The 25,568-nt window shown below is 39.4% G+C and overlaps 3 protein-coding genes across 4 annotated transcripts; all 3 read right to left on the bottom strand.

Moving 5' to 3' along the window:
* Positions 1-2,707: 2,707 nt before the first annotated feature.
* On the bottom strand, positions 2,708-4,578 carry ndufa4a (NDUFA4 mitochondrial complex associated a). The gene is made up of 4 exons (XM_031725860.2): positions 4,422-4,578; positions 3,736-3,824; positions 3,553-3,613; positions 2,708-3,210 (listed from the first exon to the last, which is right to left on the bottom strand). Exons 1-4 carry the CDS (start codon positions 4,461-4,463, stop codon positions 3,154-3,156), a joined length of 249 nt encoding a protein of 82 aa, XP_031581720.1. The 5' UTR covers positions 4,464-4,578; the 3' UTR covers positions 2,708-3,153.
* Positions 4,579-8,138: 3,560 nt separating this feature from the next.
* On the bottom strand, positions 8,139-14,757 carry slc35b1 (solute carrier family 35 member B1). Its single transcript, XM_031725857.2, has 9 exons — positions 14,094-14,757; positions 12,177-12,268; positions 11,861-11,991; positions 11,712-11,742; positions 11,069-11,229; positions 10,796-10,922; positions 9,398-9,504; positions 9,111-9,264; positions 8,139-8,824 (listed from the first exon to the last, which is right to left on the bottom strand). The coding sequence occupies exons 1-9, from the start codon at positions 14,216-14,218 to the stop codon at positions 8,772-8,774; spliced, it is 981 nt and encodes a 326-aa protein (XP_031581717.1). The 5' UTR covers positions 14,219-14,757; the 3' UTR covers positions 8,139-8,771.
* A 370-nt stretch (positions 14,758-15,127) lies between these two features.
* fam117aa (family with sequence similarity 117 member Aa) lies at positions 15,128-24,207 on the bottom strand. Of its 2 annotated transcripts, XM_039610786.1 has the most exons (9): positions 24,088-24,207; positions 23,567-23,910; positions 22,038-22,183; positions 19,387-19,482; positions 19,094-19,207; positions 18,683-18,790; positions 18,096-18,321; positions 17,780-17,954; positions 15,128-16,437 (listed from the first exon to the last, which is right to left on the bottom strand). In XM_039610786.1, the coding sequence occupies exons 2-9, from the start codon at positions 23,688-23,690 to the stop codon at positions 16,224-16,226; spliced, it is 1,203 nt and encodes a 400-aa protein (XP_039466720.1). In that variant the 5' UTR covers positions 23,691-23,910; positions 24,088-24,207; the 3' UTR covers positions 15,128-16,223. The 2 variants fall into 2 exon arrangements, with proteins under 2 accessions (XP_039466720.1, XP_031581733.1); XM_031725873.2 differs by having other exon boundaries at positions 23,567-24,178.
* Between the last annotated feature and the right edge of the window lie 1,361 nt (positions 24,208-25,568).

Raw genomic sequence — 25,568 nt, 5'->3', positions numbered from 1 at the left:
AATGGTGCAAGATTCTCTGCATTCTCCCATGTTTCTAGGCTACCTAACCTTTGGTTTGACCTTTTGAAGAAAATTTGCAGCACCAGCTGCCTAGTGTCTTGCCTCACATTAATTTCCCTCGTTATTTTTTTTTCTATGCTACCTTTGCAGTGTGGCAGAAAAAAGCTGAATTCAAGGGGTCAAGGGTCAGGAGTGGGAGGGTAAAGATGCAGGTCAGCTTGGCTCTGCAGTTGTGTTCAGCCAGTTTCCTCAGAGGTGTTACTGCCACAAAGCAGTTTGAACTCTTCCCCTTTAGCTGCCTGTCAAAAACTGTCCCTCAAGAGATGACTGTTAGATTATTAGAAAAGCTCCTAAGCCAGTAATGTAATAATGTATCAGAATACTTGGTTTTAATGTTATCATTCAATTTACATTCACCACTTTGGTTCCAGATTGAAATTACTTAAATGTAATTTGAGATGCACTGCCAGGAAATTTTCTTCTTGCTTTGTATCAAACACCACCAGCAGATTAACACTTGGGTGAACCTTCCTGAGCAGCCATGGCATCACTTTGTTTTTGTGGTTAACTGCAAATAAGCCATACAAAGTTGACCAGCTTACAGTTAAACTCTCTTTTTTCAGGGTGGAACAATCATACAGCGAATATCTTTAATGACTTTAAAAAAACAAGAATTGGGTACATACGTTTGAATTTATTTTGGATTTTCTGTAGACATCAGTAAGCTTCTGGCATAATTCTGGCTCGATATTCTTGGTAGAACTGATAGCGTTTTGGCTCAAAGATATGCATACACTCACTTAAATCTTGGGAAGAACACTCAACACATATCCCTCAGATGGGAGGAAATGAGGTCCCAGCAGATGGCTGCCCCTCCCTGAGCCTGGTTCTGCGAGAGGTTTCTTCTTGTTAAAAGGGAGTTTTTCCGTCCCACTGTCACCAAAGTGCTTGCTCATAGAAAAGAAGCCCGTGCTCCAAAACTGATGTCTTCAAGCTTGATTGAAATCTGCAGCTGCCCACATGGACAAGACAAATACCTTCTGAAGAAAAGTTTGATGGTCAGCCGAGACAACGACTGAAGGTCACAGTGACAACAGGTATGTTTGGAAGAGTAAAGGTGAGGCTTTTAAACAGAAAGAATACTGTACAAGTCAAGCATGGTGGTGGTTCCATCATGCACTAGGGCTATTCTGCTGCCACTGGTACTGGTACATTGCATACAGTGGATGGAATAATGAAGAAGGAAGACTACCTTCAAATTCTGCAAATTCACCCCAACTTAACAACTAAATGGCTGAAGCTTGAACACAGCTGGGTGTTCCAACAAGACAATGATCCCAAACACACATGAAAACTGGGTTTGGAATGTATAATGGATAAATCAGGCTAACATTAAGTTTCTGGAATGGACTTCCCAAAGCCCTGACCTCAACTCTATTGAAAACTTATGGACTATGCTTAAAATCCAGGTTCCCACCAAAGAACCACCCAGTTAAAATGATCTCTTGTCTTGATGCATGCTCAATCATCCAGGTAAGGAAATCCCAGAAAGTTGATTCTGTTGTAGCATTTCCACTGGGAGAAACGTTTTTGTCACTCATACAAGTGAATTCTTCAGTCTCAACTGACTGCAGGTTTCTCTAATCTTATAAATGAACTCTTGTTCCAACCTGCTACAGGACCAACATATATGTTAGATTGTATGTATACATGTAAGTATACATACTTTATGTATATTCTTGACCCTGTATGGACTTAAAGATGTATGCTGTGCAATCATTCCACCCTGGAAAGTTAAATGAAAACATTAAAAGCCCCAAATTACCATGACATTCATGTCCATGATGGGTGTATGTAAGCTGTATGTATGCTTAACATTTACATGAAAGCAGCAAAACAATCGTTACAACAAAGTCTTCTTTAATTTAATGCATTTATTCTTCACAAACAGCAAAGTCAATGTACAAAATTCTTAAAAGGCCTAAAAATTTAAAAAAAAAAATAATTTAGAAACCTGTTAGATAAAGTCTAAATGCCAATTTCCTTATATTTTAAGGCAGTGATTTTGCATCATTAATTCACAAACAAAATGTCTGTACACATTAGTGATACTATGAATAAGGCAGAATGCGAGTTTTCTCTCCCCTGATGGAGTGTTCACTATGGACCAAGCACACCACTGGTTTCTATTCTGTCACCCCTTTAAAACAGATTTTAGTACCTCTAATAAGAACCTATTTGGAGTGAGCCTTGACAGCATATATATATTTAGATTAAAAGCTGATATTGCGTTATACACTGTAGCAAAAGCCCCAAGGTGAAAACTGGGGGATTCGTGTGTGTGCAGAACTACAGAGGATGGGTGAAGACTCCAACGAGGGCTTCCATTCAAATATGAAAGTGTCCTTGACATTTTCTGCACTGCATTGGCTGCTCATCCTTGTCGCATTTCTCCAGGCTGCAGATGGAAAAGCACGACCTGTTGACATTTACAAACTTATCTGGCTGAGAGCGATGGCATTCTATAAGAAGAAATGCCTCCAAATGTCCCACTGCCAACTTCCAGTTCCTTCCACTTAATGTGTAACATGAACACGCAAAGTCTTTTACCACCATGTCTTCTTGATTGAAGCAGCTGCGACTAAAGGTGGTTCAAATACCGACAGGGGTTCCTTTTTATGTCAAAAGATTGGACAGCGACCAAAAGTAGTGTGGCACATAATTTACTGTCAACTGGGTTAAAGCACAACAAAGCTGAAATGAGGTGAACGCAAAGCAAGTATAGCAGCAGCAGAACATGACAAATGTAAAGAAGTTGTGGACATTGGTCTGAAAAGTGATGCAATATGTATTCATATTAGACACTGGAAAGTGATGATGCAAATTAAGACAGGACAAGCATATAGCTGGCAACAGAACATGAAAAAATAAAAACAAATTCTTTTCTATGTATAGAGGAGAAAAGACTCCTGAACTTTATTGATGAGACGGTGAATAAATCAATTTCAAAAAGCCAATGTGATGCAATGAGGAAACTTAAATATGTAACATCTGTGCGGGTTAAGCCTCTGCATCATTAAGCTTTCCAGAGGAACGTTCTCAATGGGCCGGTTTGTGCGGATCTGCCGATCTTTGTGCTTGTGGTCCAGCTGTTTAGAAATCAGGACGGTCCTTCTTCAGCTTGCTGTAGTCCATGTTGACTGTGAAAAACTGAAAATACACAAAAAAATGTATTTAAAAAAATAAATTAGTCCCAACACCAAGATTGCACAGAAAAATGCATGCACCACCATAAATGGTTTGGTCACTTGCCATAACAAACACGACTACATAAAGTTAAACTCGTTAATGATTTAATAAGATTTGTTAACACAGGTTAGCGTTAACAAGATTATGTTTGATTAGTCCAACTAAAGAGGGATTATCCCTGGATCAGAAACTCCACCGCTAAAGCTAAACAATATGATCCAGGAGTAAAACCACCCCCACTGTTAAATTCATCAGAGCACAAAAATCAAGATTGCAAGACAATTAAACATAAGGGATGCACACCTTGTACTGATCATTTGGGCCAAGTTTGTTCCAGGGCTCTGGATTATTCTTGCGATCCCAGCTGCAGAAAGAAGAGTTAAAGAGTAACTCCTAGGTACATGGCAACCAACTGTAAATTTCTCTTGTATGCAAATACAAAAAACACGAAAACACATTTTAAATTAATAAAACGACATGACTTACCAGACATCAGGGTTTCTCAAGCCCAGACGGGCAAGGTACAACAGAGACATGGTTGCTCCTCCACCGATGAAGATGAAAAGGGGGATCAGCTGTAAGAGACAAAGGAAGATAAGGAATCTCATCAGCTGAGAGAAGCCTAAAGCTCTCAAGACAATGACACTCAACTACATGTTTACACTGAAAACACGCCCCTGCTCACGTAGGCAGCCTCTGGAATGAAACGGACACGGGGTCAAATTGGCCAACTTTAACTACCATAACTATAAAATATATATATACACACATATATATTTTGTCGAAAACAGAGGCGCTTGTGGGTTCTACTAGTAGTTCACAAGGACTTGCTAACCCAATGTAGCCAGCTAACTAGTGGGAGCAGCCATTTAGAGCACATGAAAACTCTCTTCGTGGCTAATAATCAACAACCATCGTATGAGTAAAGTCGTGACCTTATTAAACTGAAAGTCATCAGCTGGCAGAAGGCTCACTCTTAACCAACAAATTACACAGAAAAAATGAAAATAGAAAGACTGCTATATACTTTGATCTCTCAAAGTCAGTGAGGTCAAACGCAGAGCCTAATCAAGCTAACACTGCTAACTGGCAACTTAGCCTCGTACCAGCCTGGGCTCTCAAAAAGTCTACCAAAAAGACTTTTAACCTGAATATAATTAGAATGTACTTACAGCTGGGTGGTTTCTAAGTTGTTTGCGGACTATGGCGAGCATTTTGTCGTTCCTAACGTGCCGAGTTATCCGACTTTGCACCCAAATAAAAGGATTACGAGCAGTCTTGCCAGAACAGTGCGCAATTTAATCCTTGAGAAAGGGCGGAAGGAGGGTAGAGCAAGCACCAATAGGATGCTCACACACTGCCTGATCCAGCGTGAGTAAAAAACGGAATTAATTATTACTATGTTTATTATGCATATCGATAATTTTGTTAGTGCATATAATAAATTCCGAATAATTTCACATGGTTTAATTAATGAGCTGTTATATTGCTCGAGCTTTGATTTCCAGGCAACATTTTTAATCCGGCAAAATCAAAGTGGTTTAAAAGCCCCAACAATCGCTTATTTTGAACAAAACAAATATTTATTATATATTCTCTTTTTTCTTGAGGTCAAGAATAAAATTAACCTTCAGGACTGTCTCTGTTTACGAAGCCTAAAAATGTTCGTCTTAATTTAATTTGAAATGCTTATTTTATGTTCCTATTTACCTACTCCAATGAAAAAAAGTATTTTATTATTCGTATTCCCAATATTTCGTTCAAATTTTCTGTGATTATTAAACAAAGAAAAAGCTTAAACCTACCGAGGTTATTGTAATTAATTAAAACTAAAATAAAAACTAACAGTAGATGTCGAAAAAGCTTTTTAGTTAATAAAAATAAAAAGTACACTTTTGAAAAAATATATAAGCTAACTGAAACGATTTTGTGAATAAAATGAAAAACATATCGTAACCAGCCTGATGAGGCTTTGGTGGACATGTTTATTGAGACTTGTGCTGCTTTCAAAAAGTTCTTTTTTAATGTACTAGCTATTCTGATTTTTTCTCAAACATTCTCTCCAGTAGATGCTCTCCATATCCTGGAGGGCTAAAAGAAACACTGAAGCTAATAAAAACTCAATGAAAAGTAAACATTTGTAACCAAGAGGAGTAAACAAATTTTGGGAGCTATATTAAACTCGACTGAACCAAATCCAGAAAGTCAAAACTCAAAAAAAAAAAAAAAAAAAACTAATCAGAAAAAATAAAACTATAATAATTCTGGTTCCCACTGATCCAGAACAGATATTTCTTCATTTATCAGCTTATACTGCACTCTAAATATAAATTGTGTTTAATGTAATATGTGCAATCAGCTATATCTGTTTCCTATAACAACACAGAAGTAGCTGCTTCTCATAATTATATCAAGCTACAGTATAAAGTACCTAATGTTAAATTCCCCTTTACTCTATTTAAAAAAAATCTTTAATATTAGTGACATGATAGCTAACAGTAGAGACACACACCATGATAATTATGATGTTTGAGAATAAATATTCAGAGTAATTCATTATGTATTTCGTTATTTACTTCTCAACTTTGTTCTAGGGACATGAAAAGTTTCATAACTCCTTATCTTGCTCTATGGCATCTACAGAGAGCAAGATTAGGAGGTTAGAAGTTTACATACACTCATCATGGGTATGGTCATGATCATGGTAATTTAGTTTTGTTTTTTTTTATAAAACATTTCTTTTTCCAGAGGGGAGTGATTGCACAGCTTAGATCTTTAAAAAACAAAGAATTGTGTGCATAAGTTCATCGGCGTAACTTTGTGCTGAACCTTGGGGGGGGGGGGGGTCAAGATCTCTGTCTAAATAAATAAATAAATCCGGGTAAATTCCCAAATGATTAAACATGCAACTATTTTGCTGGTAATACCTGAAATGAGTAAAGAAAATCAACAGCCTATTTATGCAAGATAATTCATAATTAGATTGGGGGGGTTGTATTGGTTGGGTGTGATTATTGGGGGGGTCATAACCCCCCTACCCCACCTGGAAATTACGCCCCTGCATAAATTTGAATTTCTTTTGGATTTTTGCTAATCCACACAGGGTCAAAAGTATACATATATATATATATATATATAAACGGTATAGATTCACCCAAATCTTTTTTGACAAGGCATAGGCCTATAAACTTCTCATCACAGAGAATGATTGGTTACAACTGGTAATTTCTCTTTGCCAGCATAAGGAGGATTCACTGGATTGACCAGTACTTAGAACAATGGGACACAGTTGGGTGTTCCAAAAGGATCACCAAACAATCCAAAGCACGAATCCAAAGCTGGGTTTGGAATGGATAAAGGAGGCTAGCATTAAGTTTCTGGAACAAATTTCCCCAAACCCCTAGTCTCGACTCTATTGAAAATTTGTGCAGTATGATTAAAATCCAACTTCTTGCCAGGGAATCAACCAGATTAAAAAAAAATTCTGCCAAGAAAAGTCAAATGTTCAGCCAAAATTATTCCAGCAGCTTGCTAATGGCTACCAAAACTGCATGGTTGAGCTGAAACTTGCTAAACGGAACAAATCGTGTTTTTAAAAGTCATTAAAGATGTTTGCCGTACAATCATTCCACACTGGAAAAACAACAGTTCAAAGAAATAATAAAGAGTCCAAAATCACCATGACTTTCATGACCTTGATTAGTTATCATATTTTTTTTTAAGTTGCTATTTTGTTTTCACTTTTGTTTTATTTGGATTTTCTCCTCACAGTTAATGTTGTTAATTTGTTGTTGAGGCACTCACTGATTTGCAAATCAGTGAGTGTCTCCCCTCTGCACCATTATAATGAGTTGTAATTTTATTTTTTGAACTATAACTGTGTTATATTTAGTGATTGTACGCTAAATGCTACTTTCATATTATAATTTCCTGAGTACTTTCTCTCAAAGTGCACACAGATGAGTTTACAATTTGCACTATACATAAATAGTGCTCACTTACTTCAAATTTGTTTTAATTGAATGAGTAAATAAATCTCAGATTTCACTGTATGATAGTGGTGAACTATGATATTGATGTTGAAAGTTGGTTATAAAAATTTATTAACTAATCATGCTAAAGAAAACAAGATTTGGGCTTTGGACTGTGACATTTAGAGTGGATGTAAAACTAATCTAAGTGGAAGTTTAACCTCTGAAAATGTCATCAGATTTCAATTTTTGCTATCAAATGCACTTATTAAATTATGACAGATTTTAAAAATCCTGGGGGAAAAAACACTTATGTCCCCTATGTACTTTTAGGACCTATAACTTAAAATTTGTGTAGTATGAAGGTAACATTTTGCGGGCCTTATTTAAATACATTAAAGATTGGATATTTTGTTTCTTTTTTAGACATAAAGAAACAAAACAGGCTGCTGTTAACATCTCTTTTATCAGTGCATCATGTTTTAACAGCAGAGTTCACTGTCAGCTATTTCTCCTCCAAACACTGCATTGATTTTCAAGAAAAAACAAACCCTGGCTATTTAGTTTTAATTGTCAGGTTTAAGGACATTTCCCTTAAGATATAATCAATATTCCACAGTTTTTTACCAGTTCCATTCAAAATATTGATTCAGGGGCATTTCATATTTAGAGGTCCAGTGTCCTTTCATTCCTTAGGTGCATTTCCACAATCAGTGCATCTTTAAAAATACTATTTGAAGCAGAGGAAATCGTGTGAGCTACATATTATTGGAATATCGATGGGTGTTTAAAATACACTTAAGTGTTGGGTTTGGCTAACAAGTTCAACAAGTAGCTGGTGATTAGTGTCATGATGCGGTCAATATCATTCAAGAATGAACCGATTTGAACCAATTAAAAATAAAAATGACAACAAAATATAATAATTTCCCTTTTATGGCAAGTAATTTTCAACTTTAGAAAATAAAAGTAAATACAATTTAATAGTAAGACTGGACATAAGACAACAGGCAACATACAACCGTCTAAATTTTCATAAAGGACATTAAACTAATTGTTTTCTCAGACAAACTAAATGTTACAATTACACACATTCAAGCATCCATTTGTAAACCATTTGGTGTAATTTCATGGGTTAACTGCTGGAAATGTATTTCTAAGGCCTTGTTTGGTTCAACATCAATCCAAGGCAGGTGAGCTGGTTTCAGAAACAATAAAGATTTGTCTGAATAAAATAAGGTTTACACCTGTGCACTTCAGCCAGTTCAAATTCTTCCACAAAAAGGATTGTAAGTTGTATCGCAGCTGATTCTGGACTTGATCCCATGTAATGCATCTCTTCAGTATATCAACTGTACACAACAGAAGCTGGAGTTGAAAACTACAATGACTCTCTTTTAAATGCAGTTAAATATCTGACCATAGTTCAACAAGTCATAGGCACATATAGTGTGCCTGTACATGATGTCTTGTGAAAATAATACACTGGCTATAGAATGTTTCCAATGTAGTGTTTCTCTTCTTTTTTTTTCCTCATGTGCACCAGATGTTTCAGTGTGTAGTCTTCTTGGGGGCTTTGCCAAATTTAGCATCCATTCCAAGACCTAAAGTGAGAAAACCAAAGACGTGAATGGAGGGAAGACACAACATCTGAACAGATATTTTATATACATTTAACCTGACGAAATGTCTTGATGCATGCGCAATCAACCAGGTAAGTAAATCCCAACAGGTTGATTCTGTTCATCTGGACGTAGCGTTTTCAATGGGAGAAACGTTTCGTCACTTAGACTGAATAGACTATGTCCAGATGAACAGAATCAACCTTTTGGGAACCTGATGAAATGGAAATCTAATATATTAAAATATGAAAGTAATACAGTTACTGACCGAGGAATACGAGAATGGTGCCAACCCACTGCATTGTAGTCATTACATTGCCAAACAAAATAACAGAGCCAAGGATGGTGAAGAACTTCCTCGTAGTTGTGACAATGGAGCAGGTCAGAGGCCCAAAGTACACAACTGTCATGAAGATGAAGGTCTGAAAAAGGAACATTTGAGCCAGCCAGTCATTACTAAGTCATTACTAAGCATCTATTCTAAAACACAAGAGGGTGTTTCCTGTTCTTTAATATGGCATCGCTAATAATCAGTACTCGCATTGATCCACCTACCTGTCCTAAAGCACTGGTGATTCCAAACAGAAGAATATTGTACAAGATGCCCGGGTGGCGCTCTGCAAAACTCAGGAATTCCCACACTTCCCCTGTCCACAACACAGCTGAGAACAGAGAGGAACGTAACATTAACATCTTTTCAAAAGCACAGTTCATTTCTGACTATCCTTGGTAAGAAAACCAGACCGAGTTCACAGTGAATGTACAGCACCACCAAGTGGTTCTGTACAGTATTAGCAGAAATCTTAGTGTGGGGGTGTAATGGATTTGTAGGTGTGGAGGTATAAGAATACCTTTGCATCTTGGGAAATACTAGACATCAAAGTCTTGCTCTGCATGTTGAAACCAGGAGTATATCTGCATTTGCACACATTTGACAATCAATAACTAAAAGCTCTTAAGGCTGCATATTGAAACTGCACTTAAGGCTTACGAAAAAAACCCATAGCTTTATAAAATGTAATTTAGCATAATAAAGTGGTTCAGGAAGGACAGAAAAACACTCCAAGATGGCAGACCCTACCAGTTAGTTAGCTTAAAAGTGATGACAGTCCTCCAGTTCTCATATAATCTTTGACCTTTCGATCTTTATCTCACAGCCCATTAGTACCTAACCTTAAAAAACCCATCATTAAATTGTGTTTGTTTTATGTGCCTTGCTCTTCAGCATATTGTAGCAATCTGCTAACAGAACTGAGGGCTTTGAGGTGCAGGATTTCTTATCTTAAAAGATAACACTCCGCACTATGCCTTGACTGAATTAATGAGTTTTTGCCTCCTGAGGGAAAAGTGCACACATTTTCTGCTTCTAATGCAGCTGTTATTGGTTCTGTTTGAGGGTTTTTTTAAACTTCTTGCCACCATCTACTGCATCACACCCGCTATTCATCCTGGAGCTCATGTCAGAATCCAGTATGAGAATAAAATATACCAAACTCACAATCACCTTAGGAACACAGCACTACAATGGAGAACACCTTATGGTACTTTTGTAGATGCAAAATCACCATAAGGTGATTTCACTTTGAATTGGTGTTAAAAAAGTTTTGAGTGGAAAAGCACCTGAGGAAAACTATATTAAACATAGGATATTTTGTTCTTACCTTTAATCAAAAATTTTTTGTTAATTATAAACATTATAGGACCATAAGAAATTTTCTGCAAAAGCCATAAACCGGTACTATGCTCTTAGATAATTATTCACAAAGAAAGCTTTGAAACTGTATATTCAATCCACCAGTGTTGGCAGTACTGAACCACACCAAGGTGAGTTTGCTCATTAGTGTCTCCTCTCTAGCTGCAGGTGAGCAAATCAGTGTAATGGCCAGATGTATTTTCAGTTGGAATGAGAGCCTGCATGCTCCTGACACATATTCTATTAGATGTGAGACTCACCTAGTCCCAGCACCAGACTGGACCACATGTTGATGTTCAGCATCATGTGGTTCGCACCCGTCTGGAAGCGAGCCCTCATGTGGTCCTGGGCCACACCAGTCAAACCGTCCAATGTCAGAGAGACCAGCTATGATGCAGCAAAACACAACACCGAGACGTGAGACGAAAGTAATGGGAAAGTCAAAGCACCCGTGAGGACACGAGGGAGATGCGGGCAGATGGGCAGCATATGAGGACAAATAGGTGAAATGAACAGAATATCTGTTAGCTCACCAGCAGAATCTCTCCAAAGCCAAAAATATGGTCATCAGCAACAGCAGAGCTCTTGTTGGGTTTATAGAGAAAAAGAGCAACACCGCTCACAATCAGCAACACACACAGGTATTTAGCCAGTGGATACTTCTTCCTCAGTATTGTCACACCGAGGATCATCACTGCAAGGACACAATAACAGAAATATGAAGCCGATTGATTTCCTGGACAGCGTGTCAAAACTTCAGCCCTGAGAGTGAAACATATGGAAGGAAACAGAATTCAAGAGATAACCAAGCTGTGAGGGGTGAGAGATAACCTTCATGTATAAACAGAACATACTGTAATATGCAAAGCAGGCTCTCAACTCCACATGCCTAAGAAGAATATTCGAACTAAATGTGTCCCTAATCTGTAAAAACAAAGACCTCAGAATCACTTGTGTTTGTTTGGTAGCCTACACTTAAAATAAAAGTAAATAATTTGACTTTGTATATTTCCTCATACACACCCTGAATACTGTAAACTTTCTGAATTAGTCAGTACAGACAGACTGCTGTCTACAGAAACAAAGGTAAGCAGTGACAAAATATTATGTAAATGATATGGTGATAGAAAGCACTTTAAAAAGCAACACTACAACACTGATTATTATTCAATTTACCTGGTATGGGCTTGCAGGATTTCCCCAAAACCTATCAAACAAAAATACAGTTATTAAATATGCAAGGCCCAAGCACAAATACACATACATTGAAAAAAGAAAAACACGTAACCAGTTACTGTTGACCCATTTAAATAGGGCACACTCACCTGGGTTGGGTAGTTGACATATTGAAGGGCAGAGTTACTGGACACCATAGCTCCAAGATAAGAGAGCGAGCACAGGCCATAGAGCCAGCTCTTCGTGTGATCTGGCTTGGAGCTCTCAAAAAACTGGATCACTAATTATAAAAAGAGAATTAAAGAAAAAAGTTCACAACATTACATTATTTTAATTATTAGGCAGAGAAGTTAACATACAAGAGATTCGACTGGTGTTGTTCTCAGGTGTTTCCTAGCAGAGTCAGTGGAGCATTTTAACCACTGTTATTAGTTTTTGTGTGCATTTTGTGCAGCACATACTCACAGATCTTTGCAAAGACACAATTGATGATGCACTGGATGAAGACCAGCGTCCGGGCGAATCTGAACTTCTCGTGACCATAATCACCTCGAGTGCTGGAAAATAGAGAGCAACAGCATGTTGAACACAACAGACCCGTCTTGGCAGGAGCATGCAAATAGCTAGGGTAAACATCTGAGTGGTTTCATGTGTCTCCTAGCTGTGAAAAGGGCATTCAGAAAAGGAGAGTGAAAGAGGGGTGTGGTGAGGGCAGCAGTCCGTTAAGTTTTTTTCAGCAGCTGTCTTGCTTGAGTACTTGGTGTCAGTTTGCAATTGTTTTTAATGGGCTAATCTGAAGATAATATGTCCATATCCATAACAACATGTAATAACATGTAATAAAAGTTAGACACTGGTTTGTAGAACTGCCGCTTCACCTCACATGGCATTTTCAAGTCATCATTTTGAAACCAGAGAGTAGTCCTGTACCCTTTGTTGACAGCATACCATCTGTGTCCTTTCTCAGTATGTGAAAGAGAACACAGGCAGAGCTCTGCTTACTTTACATATGCCAAACTGCAGATTTTAAAGTTGCATGTATAGGAAAAACAGTATATATGAAACTACAATGTCTCTTTTGCAAAAACTTATGACTGAACCAGTAAATCTCTGAGATTTTTAAATTTACTCCCCAAAAAAGAAAAACAACCCAAAACAAAAGTCTGCATAATGCAGAACTTAACTTTGATTACCACAACTTGAAAGCTGAGCCCAGTTTCACTAGTCACACCCAGGCCAGATTACCACCAGACCCGTTGAATAAAGAAATCGCTTTGATAGTGTGCTAACAAAAGATCAACTTTTTAGTTTGAATCCCATCTTATCTGACGTAAAACTAACACATCATAACAGCAGCAGTCAAACATGGTGCTGGTAGTGTTATGACCTCAGGCTGCTTCATGATCAGAACTTGCTGTAATTGATGGAACCATGAATTTTGCTCTACCAGAAAATCCTCAAAGAGAATGTTCAGCCATCAGTTTAAGTTCACTTGGGTTAAACAGCAAGACAATAATCTGAAACACACCAGCAAGTCCACCTCAAAGCTGCTAAAAATCAAAATGAGGGTTTGGGCATGGCCTAGTCAAAGTCCAGACTTAATTCAGATTGACCTGAAACAGACATTCATTTTCAAAAACCATTTAATGTGGCTAAAATAAAACAATTCTACAAAGAACAGTGAGGAAGGCAATATCTGCCCCACAGTGATGTAAAGGACTCATTGCCAGTTATCACAAATACTTGATTACAGTTCTTGTTACCAAGGTTGGCACAACCACTTATTAGTTTTAGGGGGTAATTACTTTTTAATGCAGAGCCCGGTAGGTTTCGATAGCCCCCCCTTTAATAAATTAAATAATAAGTTAAAAAATGCCAGTTTATATTTACAAGGGTCATCTTTGTCTAATAGTGAAACTTAAGTGTGACAAATATGTAAAAATAAATCAAATCAATCAAAAAGGGGGAATACTGCTGGAGTACTGTATTTAGTTTTACTTAACAGATCTGGAGATCTACAAAGACACTGCTTCAGGTCATAGGCTCATATGATTAGGATTATGAGAACTGTGATTTTTTTCTAATGAGAAAACTATAACCAAACTCCAACTAAAATTTTAATTTAATTGAAATTTTAACATAGTCACTGTTACACCGGTAGCGACACCGTTAGATATTCCAAGACAATGCAAACACATGTTACGGAGTATTCCGTTACACCCTTCGGATTGTAAAACATGTTATGATAGGAAAAATAAACTAATTTAGATTTAATGACGTCTGTATGCGTAGCAATATTAAAGTGGCAGCTTTTTGAATGGAGTTTTGGTTCACAGCAGCATAACAATGTATCTAGTTTAGGCTTCGTTACTTGTTACTTACATTGTCTCTTGCAATATTCCGTAATAAAAGTAGCACACGAAGACTCCGAAGAAGCAAACGATGAAGCGTAACCTCATATTGTCCCACAGCGAGGCGGGCTTCCCAGCTCCCTTTCCCGCTGCCATGCCGTCGTCGACCACACCGGGAATGTTAACCGACACCACCGCTCCACTCCCCGCTCCTCTCGCTCCGACCTCTCGCTCCACTATAGCCGCTATCACGAGCCCGGAAATGGCGCTCGCGTGTTTACGTTGGCTGTGGATTATGCACCAGCTGGAAGACTTGCTGATATATCGCAGTAAATCTTATTTGCCGGAGCTTTCCAACTCTTGTCTTGAGATTCGAGTATCATGCCATAGTTGGTTGTCCTATATCACCCCAGACAGAAGTGCCTTCTAGCTGTGCAGCTGCTATATTAAAAGCATCCCGTTTTTCACACCCGAGAAACAGTAAGGATGTGCCGCTCGGGTTTTCATTGGAAAATTAAAACCTGCAATTAGCAGGAAGAAAGCGATCGCGTCAGGAAAAGTTATCTTCTAAAAGGACCCATTAGCTGACAGCACCTGAGCCTGTACGCTTATGTCAAGTTTAATAAAACTACCGTGAGTCATACAGGCATAATAACGTGTTTAATATACTCCGCTCCAATCCTGCAAAGAAAACGCTGCCTCTTCTGTGATCGTTTTGTGTTCGCGTTAACCTTTAATGGTTAGTCGTGACTTGAGGCAGCTATTTAAAAAGCCGAGGTCCTTTCTTGAAAATGTCGCGTGCCTTTTTGTCGTCCTAGGATGTGGATTAAATTCATTGGTCCATGTAAGAACTATGGAGCCGCTTTCAGCCAATCACAAAGCTGATTTAGCAAAGGAGGGACGGGTTTAGATTTAAAAACCCACAGACACACGTGTCAAATGCAGACACAACAACAAAAAATAACCACAGGAATTATAATTACCGTAGAAGGCATTTTAACGCCCCCCAAACAATTTTCTTTTATTGTTTTCTATACAGGCAACACCACAGGTAACATTTTTAACTGCTATCACGTAAAAAGAATACCAAAAAAAAAAAAAAAAAGCTGACAAATTCTTCATTGACGTTTACTCCCCATTTTGTAGGTCATTTCTTATTATGTTGAAAAAACACAACTGAATAATAATTCAATCAAAAGGAAGTCAAGCTCTTCACTAACACTGTGGTCTAAACTCCAGGGTTCAAAAAAGGCTCAAACTGACAAACACTGCGACCTGCTCTAATTATTAAAAATAGTTTGGTTATAACAAAGCCTCCTGTAGGCAAATAAAGCTATAAAATGTCTGCTTTTAAAACAGCACAAGTCAGAACAGTGAAAACAGAAGCAGTATCATCTGCTTCTTATAAAGACATAAAAATATGTATCTCCCTAGAAACACATGTGTAGAAAAGTAGGCCATTGGAAACTTTAAGCCAAAAATATTTCAAACAGATATATGTATATAAAAAAAAATCAACAAATATTTTGTTTTTCATCACAAATTAAGCTGAATGTTCATCTAAAATCAACAATACTCAACTAGAATACCCATCAATAGTCTGGATAGTAAGAAGGCAATACCTGTACCAGTGTGTGTTTTAAGTGCTAGGGTTTTTGACGGTAAATTCTCACGTTTCAAGATGAAAAATAAAAGCATCCCTTCTAGACTGCAGTCTCTAACTAGAACAATTTTAATGCAAAAGAATGATTTAATAAACGCAAGTATTTATAAAGCTTTTCAAGCATTTCCACAACTTAAATCCTGCAGTCGATTCCATGCCTCATACGGTTGAATACTAGGACAGTTTAAGTGCTGATGAGGTAAATATCAGCTGAATCAAAGCTTCCTGCAGGTGGAAAAAAAACATAAAAAAAAAAACCCAAACAAAACATAAAGCAGGCAGAATTTAGGCCACAGTTATTCTAAAGTATGAGAGCAACAAATCTTCACAGTCACAAAGGTTATTTTGATCACAGTGATCATGGCATGTTACAGCAGTGATGCAACACTGTCCATTGTCATGATGCATTAAAAATATATATATGTATCACATCCAGTTTCTCCTTTTCCTGGCAGTGCAATGTGGTTCAGTCCTGAGAGATTCTGCTCAGATATCCACCTACTGCATGCCCAGGTGCCTGGTAGGAGAGGCCTGACCTGAGCAGCCAGTGACGGGAGATACCGACAGGCCACGAAAGAGGAGGTCCATGGAGGGCAAGAGGGGCTTCAAAAGACTGACCGGGCAGAAAGCTGAGCCTCCGTGGGGGGTGAAGTTGACTTTATTGGGGTCAGGGCAGGATGGCTGGAGGAGAGTCTCATCCTGATAGGCAGAGCTGTAGATGGAGAAATAGAAGGTAGAAGCATGAACCCCCATACTGCAACACAGGACCCACAGCTTTATATGTAGTTTACATATTTATAACACCATAGTAACAACTTCTACAAGCCATCAATTCCATTAAATCATTCAGTGAAAAATAACTGTCACACAAGATCAGGTCTCTGTGTGCACTGATATTCTGACAAGACTAATTTAAGCTGTTTTTGTTGATTTAGCACACATTTTTAGGCCAGATGTCCTTCCTGATGTAACCTTCTCATTTATCCAGACTTGGGACTGCCCCAAGGCAGATACGGGCTCGTGACCTCCTGAGGCTGGGTTTGTGTTTCCTCCGAGTTGTGACCTTTTGCGCATTAGGCAATTTTGCTAATCAGCACACTACGGAAACCCAGAAATGTCTAGGATAAAATGCTTTTTCATCTGTTTCTGCTGATACAGTGACTGGAGATTTTTACAGAATAACAAATAAGGATGCCATTATTATTGCAATTCAAGTGCCACAAATAATAACTCATCCTAATTCGGTAACACAAACAAGGCTTCATTTTCCCTGTATATTTCATACTTAGTGACAGACAGAATTAACAGATGAAAACGTGGCATATAGGGAACCAGTCTAAACTCAGTGTCATAATTTGATAGCCACTACAGTGTGCAAATAACATCATCTTACTTAAATAATCATAGATTATATATGCATTTATGTCTCTAGATAACTATGTCCTCCTTAACGGGTGGGCCAATCCCAACAAAACTTTGTATAAATATCACCACACATATAGCAATTATTATCGTCTATATGTTTTTTTTAAGGAAACATTTCCTATAATCCAAATTCTTTGTATTTGTATATACATTATGTTTATTTAATGATTCTCCTGCAAATGCAATGTTATGGCCTTAGTTTGTACTTGTTTCACGTGTCACATGGCTGAATGTAAATAAGCTACATTTAAAAACAAATCCTCCTTGGAGACCTCTCAGACTGGAAAATGGCATAAATTTCATCAAAGTGGTGGACGCTTGGTGCTCAACCTGGAAATGTTAAATTCATAAGGGACCACATGTAAATGCGTAGCAAGCTGTTACAAAAGTACACATAAATAATAAATTTGTATAAAACTTTTGCAACATTATTTGTCATTACTGGCTCCAAGGTTACATGTGCCTTTTGTCTTGTGATCTGAACTTGATTTGGAGTGGTAATGACATCCTGTTTTGCTCTGATGGTACTTGTGGGAGGGGTTTAGTTGCATACAAAAGTAAATTTGTGGTATAGAAACTAGGAAATAATTGCATGATATGATCTATGCATGATGTTTTGGTGTACTTACACTCCTTCCTCACACACTCGAACTCGCTCACAGCCTTCTGGCGGTTCGCGCTGAAAAGAGTAAGTTTTGTTGGGACGAGGCGACGAGGAACAGGCCTGCAGCAGAGGAGGATCCAATGCAAACGAAGGAAGCGATGCTGATGGAGAGGGACACAAGATCTCATAGTCCACAGGCTCTGCATAGCGAGAGAGAGATTTTTACTAACAGTACCACAATTAAAGCAAACCTCTGTCTGTACATATTATTATTTTTCAAAAATATATCAGTTTATGGTTTAATAAAGCACTGCAAAACAGGAAATGTTAGCCTGTCTAACCTGGCTCTCCCATGGTGCAGGGAGATTGGGATGGGGATAAAAGTGATGGATTCAAAGGACAAGGTGAACCTGAAGGCGTTAGAAGTGACGCATCAAGAATACAAGGGGATTGAGAAGGAGAAAGAAGGGAAGGATCCAGTGGCCCCGGTGAGGGGTCACTCTGAGAGCCACTGCTGCATCTCTGGGCAGGGGCGGGAGCTCTGTGGCCATCTGGGATATCCAAAATCTGTAAAAATCAGAAGCAAATAAATGAAAATTTACCATAATAACACTGAAGTGAATGTGAATAAAGATCGTTTTCTTTTCTTTTTTTCATGTCAGTATGGACCAAAATCTCTGAGGAATGTTTCCAGCACCTTGTTGAATCTTTGGTATGAATAATTAAAACAGTTCTGAAAGCAAAAGGCGATCCACCCTGGTATTAGCAAAGTGTAACTAATGAAGTGGCCAGTGATGAAATATGGCACACGGATATTTTGATGAGAAAGGCCACTGCACTATAAATTGGTTGATACTGGTAGTTCTTATAGCCTTTTGATATTAAAACCTTTCTGGTTTTACGTATAAGCAAGTTTCAGTGACCTAACCTCATGCTGATCGTCTTGTTTTTCACACACAAACACTTCCTCCAGCTCTAAGTTGAGGCCCTCGACGCTCCGTCGCAGCCGTGGAGCAAGTCTGTTCAGCGGCATCGTCTGAGGAGAAACAAATTTTGGCATAGACTAGGCTGATTATCTGGTTTTTCACAAGTGCAATGGTTAATAGTGTATGTGAACAGTACAGAATGATATGCTGGTTTCAAACAGTCTTTCAGAGACAGCATGGCAGTAGCACGGCAGACTTGATGACAGCCAGTACTAAAAAAAGAACAAGTGTTTTTTATATCCCTGTTACTAAGCTCCTCCTCGTCTGCCTGTGGAACACAGTCTGGCATTGGGAGCAATCATGAAAACTTTGTTGTATGTGTTCTTTAATATCCTAATTGGAAAAAAGGCTACCTGAGTGACTCCTGCTGCATGACCTGCAGGCAGGGGGTGGTGGGGGAGCTCGCATCCTGCTGAGGGAGGGGCATGGCGGGAACGCTTCTGCAACTGGTGTCTCAGCTTGGCCACCTGAGGGCAGAGTGGAGAGAAAAATGATTCAGGGGTCGTTGTGATTCATTCAAGGTTAAGGTTCAAAGTTTGCCCTGAAGGAACCCTTTTGTTTCAGGCTATCAATGAAAAAGAGTGTGGGTATGTGAGAGAAATAGAAGAAATGATTAATTAACTGCTTTAGTGTATACAATACTTGCCTCCCTTAGGTGCTCTGCACTGCCCCAAGAAGCTGAGCGCTTGTGCCCACCAGCACTTCGTCTTCCCCGGGTTTCCTCTGCCCAGGAACTTGGAGTCTTAAAAAAAAAAGGAAGAAGGAAGAGAGAGAGCATATATAAATAAGGCATCCAGTGTTTTGCCTGACATGTTGTTGAGGGGCTCTGGTAGAAAATGGCCTAATTGGCAGTAATTCTGGCTGTCAGAAAGGGTGACCTTTTTGGAGACCCACTCTATTTTTTTGCCAAAACCAGCAAACTCCAATCGACACTCGTGTGCACAACACTTAAGTTGAACCCCACAGCTGTCTTGCACACCTGCCCCACAACAGCTGTACAGCGGAAGGCGACAAGAAACCACTATGAGCTGCAAAACAGCCCAGCTTACACTCTCATAAAAAAAACATCCAAACCACATCAGTGTAAAAACTATAAATACAGTGCATTCAACACCTCAGTGCACTTAGACACACAAATAAGTTATTTGTTGTTATTCACAAAGTCACACACTGTTGAGGAAAAACAAAAAGCAGCCAGCAAGCAGACTTTTTTAGTGCACTTCTTCCTTTGTCAGTCACAACTCTGTAACATCCTTTCCACTCCTATATCCGTACCGATTTCTTCACATTGACTCTTGATCTTCTACCAGTGGGAGCTGGGTTGTTTGCTGCTGACTGTTGGTTGTAAGCAGTAGACTGGACATTCATCATCACACGGGTCAACTTAAGCAACAGGATCCGATACTCTAGGTTCTGGTGCCTCCACGTTTAGGGTCAACTGCTTCACACACTTTCAAAGAATCTGATCCACTCCCTGGTGTCCAGTCTATTCATAAGCCACTCACAGGCAGCCATACACCGTGATTGCATTGTGAATTTCTGTCCCCCGAAACACAAGGTGCTCTTTAAGTTTCGGCCTCACAGCTCAGGGAAGTCTTACTGGTGCCATTACTGCCTGTAGAAAAACACCGACATCATCTCCTCTTCAGTCGACTCATACGTAGTCTATCGCCAGGCTAAATAAGTCCGAATGCAGCATGAGTCAGTCATACAGTGGCATCGGTGTAGAGTTACGGCTACCAACCTCCCCCCACCATCCAACACCAAAAACCCCACCCTCCCCAAAACATGGACAAGGGATCATGGAACACAAACCTATAAAAAGACCCCAAGGTACCAAAGCACTTGGTCTGCATGGCTAATATTTCCAGCTTGAGGCACTGATTAAAATGTCCTTGGTATTTATTTTTTTTATATAGTGAACAAGGTGGAAAAAAATATTATTTCCTTTACATTTTGGGCTAATTCTACAATTTATGCAGAACCTCAGATTAAAGAAGTCGCAATCAGAGAGTTTGGCTTTCATTTTTAAAGGTTACTATATTTAACTGCTGCTACTTTAACAGGTCAAATTAAAGAAAACTCTAATGAGAACTGCAATCTCAACAACTATTGAGTGTGTCGAGATCATTTTTAACCACCAAGGTGATTAAAAGTTATTTAGAGAGGCAAGATTGAGATGGTTTGGACATGTGCAGAGGAGGGCCAGCGGACCTACTGGACAAAGGATGTTGAAGATCGAGAAAGAGTACAGAAGATTCATGGATGTAGTGAAGGAGGACATGGTGTGACAGAAGAGGAAGCAAAGAATAGGGTGAGATGCAGGGTGCTGTGTTAACCCCTAAAGGGAGCAGCCGAACGAAGATAAGGATGACCAGGACTAATGTCTGCAAAACGGATGAGATTCCATCAGCTTTGTGCTAATTAGCAACATGCTAAACCATAGTTGACTGTCAACATGTTACTATAATGTTAGCATTTAGCTCAAAAACAAGCCAACAAAACTCAAAGAGCGGCATGCACTAATTCAGACTAAAAATCAAATGTAATTGCCTTAAACATTTAATTGATTAATTGGTTGCAGTTACTTTCGCTTGATCCACTAAGTGATTATTCTAACACAGACTGGAATAAAAAGGTGCAGTAGTGTGCAAAGTAAAGAATGAAATAACACCAAACAACTAGTCATATCATCTGACATAATGCAGAGGAACTATGGCAGAAGGAGGTGCTGGGTGGGGTGCTGCTGAGTACGTGTTAGTGTGGTTTTTGGGGAGTGCTGGGGGATGGGGTGCCTGTATAATGAGGTCAGGAGGGGCCTGTGTCTCACAATGGAGGCAAAGGGGGTTCGTTCGGGTTTAAACTGTGTCAGGAGAGAAGACGAAGCTTGCGGAGCTTGGCGATGTTACTCCAGGCTTTGTGCACTAGTTAGGAGCAGATACAGTCGAGGGGGGAGCGAGGGAAGAGAAGCAGATTTTTTTTTAAAGAAGAACAAAAACGAGTATTTCCAGTTGGCTGCATTCCACCCGCCGCGTCGAACTGGAACCACCAGACACCTGCAGAGCTAACATCAGATATCTTGTCCTCTATAGAAATCGTTAACATCCAGGAGAAGCACAGCAGACACAAGTTTGCTTTTTCTGCAATGTGAAGCAACAGGTTCACACTGTGTTCCTGCACTAACAGAAGCAGGTACAGAACAAACTGGGATTAATTGAGACAAAGCTAATTCCATTATAGTAACTCCATCACAGTATCATAACAGATTTGGGGGTTTCAGGATATATTGATCATTACCTGTGTGGCTTTATCATTGACACAGCTAACTACCGTCCCGTCTGCCTCTTTGGGCCACTGCCCCTGGAGATAGGGTCCGACAATCGCGTCCAAAGAAAGAGTTCGGCGGATGGTGGGTTTCGGTGGACGAGCCGTGGTTCTGTCTGCTGTGGAAACAGAGAAAATAGAAAGAAGCCAGAGGGCATGTTGAGACTGTGTAAGCTTCCACTCAGTACATGTCAAAACTGTTTCTGTGCTGAAGAGGGATTGAACTCCTGCCTGTGTAATCATGTTTAGCCTTCAGTAAGACACTGTATTGGACATGTAAGTGTAAATAACTCTTTAGCCCCAGTGGCAGTTGCTCACAGCCTCCTTCCTTTCCATAAGTGTGCAGACCACAGGGCTGTGTGAGTGTAACAAGTGTGTATGTGTGCATGTTGGCAGCGTTTTGTATCTCTGGCAGGTGTGGACCATGCCTTTGACCTGGAGCAAAGCCATCCAGCTACACAACACTGGCAACACTCACCACAGCCAGCTAGTACATTTACAACTAATCCAAAAGCACACCCACGGTATGTTGTCATCAGCCCATGCTGCAGGGCAGACAGGACACATAAATAACATGCAGATGTGAGTTTTGTGGATACAGTGAAAGAACAAGTACTCAAAGTAAAACAAAGAGGTCTTTAAAGCTGCTGCTGTGTTAGCATGAAGCATGCAGCAAGAATCCCACAGGTCAGAGTGCTAAGGGACAGCTGAGTGTCTAAATAACATTATGAGAACAGTGTTATGTTTCAGGGCTAGCAGCCTTCATTGTTGACTTAGCACGTTGGAATTGTACTCTTTTGAGCACAATCCAAGTAAAATGGCTGGTGCATAGTTAGGCACACTGAAACAGTTCATGCCCTCGCTTTGGGTGAGAAGCATGGTCGTCTCTTGTATTTGCTACTTAAATATTCTTCCTGCTTTTCTTCAGTGTGCTGTGGTTCATTAATCATTCGGTGTATGAATAGCTGGTCCTGATATTACATGCTTTCCCTCTAGAGCTCCAACTAACAGTTCTAGAGACGTCTGGAAGAATCTTTACAAAGGTGCACTGATTAAACTGCAGAGTACTTTGAGGAATTGAAAAATAATGCATTTCCTATTAAATATGTCAGAAAATAGCAACTATCCTCCCATCACAAATTCACAGTTTTGTCTTACCAGCTTTTCAAAATATAAAAATATGCAGTTTTTAATGACAAAAACAACTTAATTTATCCACGATAAAAACAGCAGCAGGGTCAGTTTTCATTAATCACCCAGCAATTCATGTTTAATGATTAATCACTCCCGCTCAGTTCCCCTTTGTGATGATACAAAGTCAATATTTTTGCTTGAATAAAATCCACTATATATCAAAACCACAAAACATTAACCCTTTGCCCCACTGGGTCACATTTCTAAGGAATAATGATGATTAAGTGATGCACAATCAAACTTTTCAGCTCTGGACCACATGGAAGTGAATGCAGATTCAAGCCCCCTCCTCCTGAGTGTGTATTTACCCGTCTTGACCTCTCTGCTGAGGAGAGCTGAGCCCCTCTGGAGCTGGTATGGGACTGTGGCTCTAAGGGGCTGCAGGCTGGGGTTGCTGCACCCCCGAGGCGCTCCTCCACTTCGGCTCGACATCCCCCCACTTGGCTCCCACAGCCGAGCGCAGCTTATGAAAACAGTCGTCCCTGCTTTTCTTTTTCCTCGTCGTCCACTGCAGCTCTCACGGGCTTTCTCACTGAGCGCGCTCACTTCATCCACACTGATGATCCAAAGCTCTGATCAGGCCTCTGGATGGAGAAACTACTCGAGCTTTCTTTTGTGATGTTGACCATGATGTTTGTTGCCTCACTGCTTACTTTCGGGAAGAAGAAAAAACACGCGTTAAGTGAGCTTTGCAGTTTAACGCATTATACCAAACTCCGTATTATTCTTCATGCTGCAGAGTGAAAAGGACACTAGCAGAGTCTGAGTGGTCCTGTGTCATATTGCGCTTGTTTCCCTTGTCTGCAAAGTGACAACACAACTACTCAACCTGTGCAACTATCTCGTGCAGCATGTAATTCCAAGGGAGGATGATGTGGTTGGTTGCTGCAGAATATTACTGAGCACTTATTGGCCATCACATCCATCTGTCTCCTAAAAGGAAAGCCACCGCCCCCCCGCCCCCCCAGCATAAAAAAACTTGAAGCTCCCACCCACTTTGTTGAGATTTTTTTTTCCTTCACTATGCGGGGCATGCGCCATCCCCTCCTCCCTTTAAAACCCACGTACAAACCAAAATCTATTCACAAGGTGTACGTGTGGCTGTGTGTGTGTGCCTTTGTGGTCTTTCAAAGAAAGTTCAGGGACCGCTAAAGGTCACTGCAGGGGTTCAAGGGATCGAGGGCAATTTTCTCTATTATATCAAAATAAAGCAGTGGCACTGAAGTAACCTTAGAGCAACGTGCTTGTAGGTTTTGCAAGTTGTTAATCCTCCACAGGCTTAAGCAGAAATAGACAAATTAAAGTAATATTTTATTTGATACAACATTCCTTACAGATACTTTTACGATTCTTTTTTTCCTTCTGTAAAAAACGTCTTCAACACAAGTACCAAGATTCAGGTTTGTGCACAGTTTACATGATTTTGAACTATTTGCTTGGATTTTTCATTTTTATTCTATCATAACCACAAAATATAGTTGAAGTAATGCATAATCTCTGCCAGAGTTATAATTAAAATTTATAATTTCTTGTGCAATGCAGTTAATCATAGAGGAACATCTGCACTATTCAGTATGACTTTGATTTGCCAAATGGGAGCAGCTACAGACTAAACAAATGATATGAACACGTTTTTTTTCTATAATGGTTCATATATGCAAATTATGATAATATACTTTATAAAGACCTTAACGTTAAGTTAATGAACTACTTAAAAAGTCCCTGCAGGCATTGTTTGTTCCCAGCAATTTGTCCTGGCAGGATAACAAAAGCACAGGAAGCTTGCTGAAGGGCTGAGAGGTTCCTGTGAACTGATGAGGATTATGCTTGTAATGTTGAATTATTGCCCAGTTATTAAAGTGTCAGGGAAAATGACATAGTCAAAAATTAATCACTGGGTGTGTAGCTGTTTGACAAACTCCATATTTCGGTGACGTAGATAGAGTTTTTCACAGAGTGACTGCTGGAGGATTGTGGTGCCCTCTGAAAAAAAAAAAGCTCTGGTGAGGACAAAGCAAGTCAGGACACCCATGTTCTGCATAGACTAATTAGATCTGTCTATCATGAGTTATGAAGTCCCGGAACTCTTTTACTACTGTTTCAACGGTTTCTTGCATCAGCCATGAAATACTGACTATAAAGTTGGTAAAGTTTCAGCCTCATCAGCAGGATAATTCTTGCAGGTTATTATGTTAAAGCTGGAATTTTTAAAAAGAAGTTTTGATCCGTGTAGAGGAAGTCAAGTCTGTTTTGTTTTTTTTCATTTTGTGGGCAAAATGCAAGTACTCTAATTTGTCACAAGACCCAAAG

The sequence above is a fragment of the Oreochromis aureus genome, linkage group 4 (genome assembly GCF_013358895.1).
Source record: "Oreochromis aureus strain Israel breed Guangdong linkage group 4, ZZ_aureus, whole genome shotgun sequence".
Taxonomy (NCBI): Eukaryota; Metazoa; Chordata; class Actinopteri; order Cichliformes; family Cichlidae; genus Oreochromis; species Oreochromis aureus.
The sequence above is the reverse complement of the archived record's forward strand: the minus strand, read 5'-3'. Positions and strand labels throughout refer to the sequence as shown.

Coding starts and splice junctions, on each gene's coding strand:
- slc35b1 (XM_031725857.2), bottom strand. CDS start 14,218: ATGGCAGCGGGAAAGGGAGCTGGGAAGCCCGCCTCGCTGTGGGACAAT. Junction 11,992..12,176: donor TTGTGTCTTTGCAAAGATCT/GTGAGTATGTGC, acceptor TTTTATAATTAG/TGATCCAGTTTTTTGAGAGC. Junction 11,743..11,860: donor ATGTCAACTACCCAACCCAG/GTGAGTGTGCCC, acceptor TTTGTTTGATAG/GTTTTGGGGAAATCCTGCAA.
- fam117aa (XM_039610786.1), bottom strand. CDS start 23,690: ATGTCGAGCCGAAGTGGAGGAGCGCCTCGGGGGTGCAGCAACCCCAGC. Junction 18,791..19,093: donor ATGCAGCAGGAGTCACTCAG/GTAGCCTTTTTT, acceptor GTTTCTCCTCAG/ACGATGCCGCTGAACAGACT. Junction 17,955..18,095: donor CTGCACCATGGGAGAGCCAG/GTTAGACAGGCT, acceptor CTCGCTATGCAG/AGCCTGTGGACTATGAGATC.
- ndufa4a (XM_031725860.2), bottom strand. CDS start 4,463: ATGCTCGCCATAGTCCGCAAACAACTTAGAAACCACCCAGCT. Junction 3,825..4,421: donor AACTTAGAAACCACCCAGCT/GTAAGTACATTC, acceptor TGTCTCTTACAG/CTGATCCCCCTTTTCATCTT. Junction 3,614..3,735: donor TTGAGAAACCCTGATGTCTG/GTAAGTCATGTC, acceptor TTCTTTCTGCAG/CTGGGATCGCAAGAATAATC.